Raw genomic sequence first — 9,220 nt, 5'->3', positions numbered from 1 at the left:
CCTAAGGATTTTCATCGGGGTGATACCACTGCTTTAGGGATTCCTCAACAATTTATGTCAAATAAGGGAACCATGTGGGGGATGGAGTATACCATTGAACACTAAGTTCACAAACACCTACAGGTTGCGAGTCTGCTAGCGTTCCACTGGACTGTCTAGAAAGGTCCGTGGTCGTCATCTATACTCAGCTAGATGACTGAAACAATAACAATATTGAGACCTCTCATCATTTTAACACACATCAACTATTTCGTCTACCCATGTTTTACCCAACATATTTGTAGATAAAAATACATATACAGTTTAAAACTTGAATAAACAACTATTCAACACCCATCTCAAATAAACAAACAATATAATTACACATATCGCGTATTTTATAGAAAATACTTCATATCTATGTGTAAGATGAAAGTGACTATACACTCACATGATTTAACGATAATCGGGCAGCACTTCGTTTCTTAAAACGATCGTTTGTACAAAACCGGGATGTTTTACTAAAAACCGGGCTTCACGCGGGCAGAGTTTCGTCTCGAAAAACTCTTTTATCGGGATCTTCGGGATATCTGGGGCTTGCTTATGATGCTAGGATGATATAATAGGCTTGGGGGTAATTTTTGCAATATAGAAGAAAGTATAGGGTAAGAGAATGAAGTTTGTAACATAAATTCGGATGGCATCGGTCACTATTTATACGGGCTGAATACTCGAGTTACGCTGGGCGTAACTTTAGAGTACGCAGGGCGTACTGCCTCTTCCACCAGTACGATGGGCATACAAAGAGATCAACAGGGACGCATCAAGGCTACGACACATGTCCATCATGCGAAAGAGTAGGGCTACGTGGCCAATCTCGGACCGTGAACACGAGTACGCTGGGCGTACTCCTGTACGTTGGACGTACTCCTAATTTTCAAACTTCAAAAATTCGTAACTTTCGCATACGAGCTCCGTTTTTCACGTTCTTTATATCCACGTGTAGGTGAGACTATGATCTACAACTTTCGTTTAGACTCCGTCGGCTAATTTTGAATTTATTATTTAAGTTATATTTTTAACAGGCCGGGACAAGAAAAATTCGTTAAAAATTCATAACTTCTTCATCCGACGTCCGTTTTCGTCAGTATTTTTACCGTTGAACTACTATCAACAAGATATTCAATTCTCATTTAGGTTGTTTTGGCTAAAAATCATTCGATCTAAAATTCGAGTTTCGGGCTGCATACAGCTAAGCTGAAACTTAGAAAAATCATAACTTTCTCATACGAAGTCAGTTTTGGGCGTTCTTTTTATGCACGCTCTCGATTTAACGAACACTAAGACTTTCGTTTAGATTACTAAGGCTAAAAAGCACTTTATCGAAAACTCACTTTTTACGTCACACAGCGTTGTGCCGGTTCTGTCGCGAAACTTCGACATGTCATAACTTTTTCTTTATAACTCGGATTTCGGTATTCTTTATATCTTCGGAATCCTTGTTTCAACCACTACAACTTTCTCCATAGATATCGGGTTTATCTAATATTTATTTTCGACGCTTATTTTTTATCCTTAATTCATTAAATTATAATAATTAAGTATAAAACACATAATACTCAAATAATACATCTTATTATTTCAAAACAAATTACAAAGGTTGACCTAGACTATTAGATCATCGTTAATGCCTAGTTTAGAAACACGGGCGTTACAATACCTCCTCATAGGAGTTGGTTGGTCATGATGTCATAAAGATGGTGTCCAAGCACAAAGTAGTGAGTAAGTTATTGACTATAAGGACACCTAGATTACGTTACGTTCTAGGAAGAAGTTTTATGAGGATTTTGTAATACCCGCAAATTCGGGCTAAACGCTTAAGGTATTATGAGCGATAAAAACAAAATTTTTATAGAAGGTTATTTAGGATAAATGACCTTAACTAAAACTATAGTATATGTGAAAAGGATTCTGTATATACAGAGAACGCCTAATTCTGACTTCGTGAGAGGAAGTTATGACTTTTTAAAGTTTTAGTGTAGTAGTATATGACATAGAATCCGAAATTAAAATCGGTCGATTGTCAGGAAAACAATCCAAACGAGAGTTGAAGATCTCGTCAATACCCATCCATCGATATAAAGACAATCGAGAACGGATATTGTATGAAGAAGTTATGATTTTTATACAGACTTTAACAATCTAAGTCTGTTAAAAATATAGATTTAAAAACAAAGTGAGACTTAGCCGACGGAGTCTAAACGAAAGTTGTAGATATCGAAAATAGCTACACGTGGATATAAAGAACGTTGAAAGTGGAGCTCGTATGAAGAAGATATGAATTTTTGAAGAAACTGAAAATACGTGCGTGCGTTCGCACGCAACAACAGGGTGTGCGGCGTGCACTGGCACTCCACCTGTTATCCTCCATGTGTTGAGCAACGAATGGAGCCATGTCACCTGCCCCGACCAAGTGCACGACGCGCACCAGCCAAGCATGCGATGCGCATGCAAAATTACCCTATATATACCTTCGATTACAACATTCTCCTCTCACTATTTCTGCTCAAATCCTCTGGAACACCTTCCACCCTCTAGTCCCGATACTTTCTCGTTTCCGGCTACTTTAGCGATCTCCTAGAGCATCTAAGACATAGATCTTTCAAATCGAGATTCTGCCCTCACAATTTCCATGTTTTCTCTAAGAAACTCTGTAAGTTAAGTTACACTTATTTTTATTCAAGTGTAACTTTTAATTTTTAATTAAAATTGAATAATGGATCATAATGATGCAAAATAAAAAAATTAAAAATGAATCATGGATCAATTTTAATGATGCAATTTTTTTTTCCAATTTTTTTTCTCCCGGGCATAGGTCTAAGCTCGATTTTATGATTTGTATTTTTTTTTAGATTTTTTTTCAATTTTTTTTAAGGTATTCTCACGAGTCCTCAATTTAAAATGAGTCTTCATAGGAACCGGACCCTCTATATATATATATATATATATATATATATATATATATATATATATATATATATATATATATAACGATAACGGTATGATATTATTGTTTTTATTATATATAAAATTTTATTGCGAGTTTGATCGTATATAAAATTACGAACATATAGTTTGACTTAGTAAACAATATTTGATTCTTTCTGAAACCATTGGATTATATAGAACTTGCGTAATATTAAATAAACATAGACACTTACAAAATAATTGTCATTGATGGGTTTTATAACCTACAATTTTAGAGTAAATGGTCGTAAATATTAAAATCAATATCGAGAGCAGAGTTTACCATAATGTTACAACCCAGACTTGGTGTGACCGTGAAGATCGAAGAAAATGAAGACCATGTCGTTGGTTAGCTTGCCGTTAAGATCTAAAGGGGGCATATTACTTCCATAAGAGCATATATTGTTAGTCTAGTCGCTACTGGATGACCGAGTCGTAATTACTAGATGGCTTGACTGTGAAGGGGAACATAGCTAGCGAGTTAGAAACAACTGGTCGGGGGCTAATGTCGCCTCGCTAATGAGCCCAAGGCAACACGAAACTAGTTGGCATATGTATCTAGGTAGGTTGGTCTTGTGGTTTTATGAGGAGCCTCGGGACAACACACGAGCAATGAGTGGTGTCATTTTTAAGTTAATGACAAGTGGTATCAAAGTCGTGTTCGAGCAAGTGAGACATACATAGAGTCAGGTGCGTACTTTTATAAGGTCCGTAGAGGTAGGATAGCGGGTCGGTCGCCTAGACGGGCAACCTACTGTGGACTATTCCACCTCCTTACGTAAGTCTAAGAGTAGGTTAAGGGTGGCCACATGCTGATCTCTAACCCGATGCGTTTGTGGTAAAGATCAAGGAGTGCGATGTGCAACTATACACGATGTTGATCAACTGGAAGGAAGAAAAGTTATACTCCTCCCGCGCGAGGACATGCTGTATTTTCGCGGTGTGAGAATGTTACGGCCTAGACTTGGCGTGACCGTGAAGACCGAATAAAAGGAAGACCATGTTGTTGGTTAGCTTGCCTTTAAGATATAAAGGGGCCATATTAGTTCTATAAGGGCGATGTTAGTCTAGTCACTGCCATTTGACAGAGTTGTAATTTGTAGAGGGATTGACTGTGAAGGAGACTGTAGCGGGTTGGACACAATTGGTCGAGGACTAATGTCACCTCAATGAGTCAAAGACATGGTGGAACCAGTTTTCATCCGTATCTAGGTAGGTTGATCTCATGGTTTTATAGGGACCTCGGATACCACACATGCAAGGTCAAAAAGAGTGGTGCTGAATTTAAATCCGTGACAATAAGCTTCTAATTATATATATAATAAATATGTATGAAAGCGTTAATATAAAATAATTATCTAAACTCTAAAGTACTTTTTCTTCCACAAAATAAAAACTTTAGTCAAAATTTCAAGATCCATTATTGATTGTTCGTAAAAAGACAGATCCATTATTGGTAGAGGGTAACGCTCTCCATTACATGGAACAAAATGACAAACAAGACACCAAAAAGTCAACATATCACCACAATCAACATGTATGAATTATTGCATACTTGAATAGTAAATTATGGGGCAAATCTGAGTATTCTAGGTTTAGGCTTATTCATCATCTTTTTTTTTATCTATGGACTATAATATTCAAATGTGCCCCATAATTTGGTCGTTAAAACTCGTGAAATATTGACTCATGTATAAAACCAACCAAATGAAACTACACTCTTGGACGAACTATGTGGATTTGCTTAAACAACATATAAATATTAGTTATCGGGTATCAAAACAACGGACCCGGTTGTTTTCCGATCCTCAAGGTCCAAATGAGCTTGAGCCACTTGCGATAAAGGGTACTTGTGATTTGCTCGAACACGTAAAACTCCTTTTGCAACATTATCAAATAGTTCCTCCGAAGCTGCAAGGAGGTCTTCTCGTGCTTTTGTGTAGAGCATCATGGATGGAATTGTGAAGTGCAAACATTTATCCGAAAACACACTGAATTTTACAGGCTCGGGTGAGCCAGATGCAAATCCAAATGAAACCATGTATCCACGAAATCTTAAGCATGCCGCCGATTTCTTCAAAAAGAAAGTATGATATTGTAATAAACACATTGTTGTTTCTTGTATATTTAACCCTTTAATTAAAATTATAAATTATTACCTCAAATGTGTCTTTCCCAATAGAATCATAGGCAATATCAACTCCTTTTCCTGATGTGATCTCCATAACACGATCAACAATGTCTTCTTGTTTGTAGATAATGACATGGTGGCATCCATCTTCCTTAGCTTGCACCGCTTTCACTTCATTTGAAACGGTTCCAATCACGGTTGCACCTAGCACGTTTGCCCATTGACACACCAATGACCCGACTCCACCCGCAGCTGCATGGACAAGGATCGTGTGCTCGGGTCCAATCTGTTTTCAAAATTTACTATACTGAGTCACATTATATATAGATTGCCAATGACATTTTATTGGCATCTAAAAGCAAAATTCGATCACCTGAAAACAACTGCGAACCAGAACTTGAGCTGTGAGTCCCTTAAAAAGCACAGCAGCTGCTACAATAGGATCAATTGAAGGAGGAACTGGTACGACTCTATCTGCAGGAAGTATCATTTCTTCGGTGTAAGCGCAGACAGGAAAGCCAGCGTAAGCCACGTAATCTCCAACTTTACATGTAGTGACGTCAGGACCAAGGCTTATTACAACTCCGGCTGCCTCCATACCTAAATATTAACGGCAGATTCGCTGAATTTCAACCATATTTTCATGATAGATGATTGAAAAACAAATATTCGTATACAAATATATACGCGACAATAGATTAATTAAATAATACACAAATAATTGTTGCTTTTTAGAGAAGCACATGTGCTCAGCTCATTAGTAGAGAACTTTTACTCTTTCCAAAGCATAACTATACAGTGATCGTTTAAAATATGGGGTTTTCTAAAAGAACCGGCTCTTTTTCCAATTCTAAAAGAACCCCTCTTTTTCCAATTCTATCCCTGATTTTTTGTGTTTTGTTGTTATTTTTTGATTTTTTTTTCCTATTTTGTTTCTTTGTTGTTTTAAATTCTTTTTTAATTTATTATTATTATTATAAACTTCACATAAAATTTTAACATTTGGACGAAATTAAAAATTCGAACGGCTATATGAAGTCGGTTTTTAAATATTTTTTATAATTTACTATTAATATTATTATTATTATAAATTTCGAATACCATTTTATAAATCGGGCATTATAAATTTGAATGACTATATAAAATCGGAACAAAAACAAAGTTTGTCCCTATTAATTATGGATATTAATTGGTACGATATTACAATTGTATGGTGCGTTATGCGGATTGAAATATTTTAGTTGAGCACTATACTATGTTTCCGATTTTATATAGCCGTTCGTATTTATAATAATAATAACAATAATAATATTAATATTAAAATATAAAAAAATATTAATAACCGATTTTATATAGTCGTTCGAATTTATAATGTCGTCCGAATGTTAAAATTTTGTGCGATAATAATAATAATAATAATAATAATAATAATAATAATAATAATAAAAGAATTAAAAAAAACAAAAAAAACAAAATAGGAAAAAAAACAACAAAAGAAAAAAAAATAAAAAAATGATGTCAAATCAAATGTCAAAAAATTGATTGATTTTAAGGGGGTAAATTTGGATAAGGGGTACTTATAGCACAACCCTTAAAATATATTAAGTTTAATTCAACTTTTTTTTCTATAATATATCATTAATTTAGTTTCCACAAATTAAACCTACCATACTATTAATTTCAATTTTTAAATTTTAAATTTCAACTTCAATTTTAAATAAATTTACAGTTTAAACCTTTGTGTTTAACATTTTGTTATTATTAACCCGTTTAGTACACATGTCTGATAACTAAACATATAATTTTAATTTATTTATTTTTTGCAATGCATGTTTTTTTTTTCTCATAATTTTCATTTATATCAAATTTCAAATTTCAAATTCAAATAAATTTCTCATTTAATCGTTCCTATTTAACATTTTGTTTTAATCAACCCGTATAATATACGAGTCTTACAACTAGTGATCTTATAGATTAAGGAGTAGTTTTTTTTTTTTTTTTTTTTGAAGGTTATGAGTAAATTAGATTTATCTTTAAAAAAGGAAAATGATCATTTACATTAAATTGAACGAAAACAAAATGTTTCATGTAAATAAAAAAAGAATATAATAAAAATTTAAGAATAATTAATTTATAACCCACTGCCATGAACACAACCACTGCCTCCATCCATTATCACCTTCTGCTTTTTTGATTTTATAGTTCTTTTCAGTTTTCAATACTTACAAATTTGTATAGTTCTTTTTAGTTTTCAATTAGTATAACAATTAAAATCATGCATGATCATCGCATAAGTTTGTAATAAGATCATACGAAAGAATTATTAGAATAATTAAAAGTTAAAATAAGCACCTGGTGTGAAAGTCAGTGGAGGACATAAACTAGGGATTAAACCTCTACGCATATAAACATCCAAATAGTTTACTCCAATCGCCTTGTTTTTCACTTTGATTTCTCCGCTTTTTGGTTCTCCTATATCCACATCCTCCCATTTCATAACCTGTAACAGTGTTTGCATTAATATATAAACAAACCAAACTAATTGATTTAATTGAATATCGATATATAGCAAACATGTTTTTGAATTCAGAGCATGCAGAATATAACCAGATGTAACAATGGTGGAATTAAACCACAGGACTGATCGTCTGATCAGTTTCTACTATTTTACAAAAGGATCGATGAAGAAAGTCACCTCAGGTCCACCGTGTTCATAAACCCTAATTGCTTTAACCATGGTGACTATTGCTTGAACCGGATCTCTCGGAATAAGAAGAGCTATGAATCGAGTATGGGTTAAGGAATGATTTTTATAGGATCGAAAAAGGCTGTTTCATGGTCTGTGGGTCCGATATTATTCGCTGAACAGTAAATAGTTCAAACTTCTGTTATTTTAAATTCTTTTAAGTTTTAAATCTCAAGTGGAAGTCTGAATCGATATCACGTTTGTTGTATGATATTATAGTATTAATTTGTGTGTTTAATTTTCACATCTTAATGTAGTCTTTCATAATGCCTTATTTATCATTAGTGATTTATATATGGGTTGACGCAACAAATGGCATAATATTATATATTTTCCTATTCTATATAAAAAATTATTGGTGAATTGGATGATAAATTATATGCGCGAAAATGAACCATTAACCAATGGCTTCAAGGAGTCAACCGTTATAAAGAGTAAGCAATACAGAGAGCAAAGTTGGTGAAAGTTTTAATATAGTCAATAATGATGTGTGAAAGTTTTAATATAAATTCATTATCTAAAGAGAAATTGTTTCTTCAATAAAATAAACACTATAACCAAACTTTCAAGCTCTATTATTGATAAAAGGTAACGCTCTCCATTAGATAGGACAATGTCACATATAAAGAGATAAATAAGTCAAAATAACACCACAATGAGAATAAGTCAAAATAACACCACAATGAATATGTATAGATTGTAAATGATACCTTAGCATTGATTATATTTTTTTTATCTTCTCTTTCTCATTAAAGAACATTTTTTTTATATTGTGGGTTTACTAGGTCCGAGACTACTAGGGAGAATACAAAGATAGAAAAAACAAAATACACAATAATAATACACCCCCAACCGACATGAGAGATCCGAACATTCAAAATTAGATATTAAGAAATAATATGGAAGGTAGTCCATTGGGGAAATTGTCTGCATACAGATGATGAAGGGACATGTAACACCCACAGTTGACCCATTATAACTTTATCACGTACAAAATGATTATCGATCTCAATATGTTTGGTTTGTTAATTTTAAATCAGATTGGAGGAAAGACAAATGCCGCTACCATTATCACAATAAACAATCGTGGTGGTGATGACCGCTTGATGAAGTTCATGAAGGAGGTTGCAAATCCAATGTCTATGCAACAAGTTGGCAACGTCAAAATACTCCTTCTGCACTAGATCTAGAAACGGCCCCTTGACGTTTAAAGGACCAAGAAAAAATATCCAAACCAAGAAATACATAGTATCTCAATGTAGATATTTTAGAAGTAGGACATCATGCCCAAAGTGAGGCTCACGAGGATTGAGTGAACATAAAGTATTGTAGGGCAC

At 33.8% G+C, this 9,220-nt stretch overlaps 1 protein-coding gene across 1 annotated transcript; it reads right to left on the bottom strand.

The window, feature by feature from the left end:
- Positions 1-4,403: 4,403 nt before the first annotated feature.
- Positions 4,404-7,979, bottom strand: LOC145137315 (uncharacterized). Its single transcript, XM_079071465.1, has 5 exons — positions 7,833-7,979; positions 7,490-7,637; positions 5,511-5,737; positions 5,166-5,423; positions 4,404-5,080 (listed from the first exon to the last, which is right to left on the bottom strand). The coding sequence occupies exons 1-5, from the start codon at positions 7,872-7,874 to the stop codon at positions 4,769-4,771; spliced, it is 987 nt and encodes a 328-aa protein (XP_078927591.1). The 5' UTR covers positions 7,875-7,979; the 3' UTR covers positions 4,404-4,768.
- Positions 7,980-9,220: the final 1,241 nt, after the last annotated feature.

The sequence above is a fragment of the Lactuca virosa genome, chromosome 9, assembly GCF_052849685.1.
Source record: "Lactuca virosa cultivar CGN04683 chromosome 9, Lactuca_virosa_CGN04683_v6, whole genome shotgun sequence".
Lineage (NCBI taxonomy): Eukaryota > Viridiplantae > Streptophyta > Magnoliopsida > Asterales > Asteraceae > Lactuca > Lactuca virosa.
This window is presented reverse-complemented; position numbering and strand designations above follow the sequence as displayed.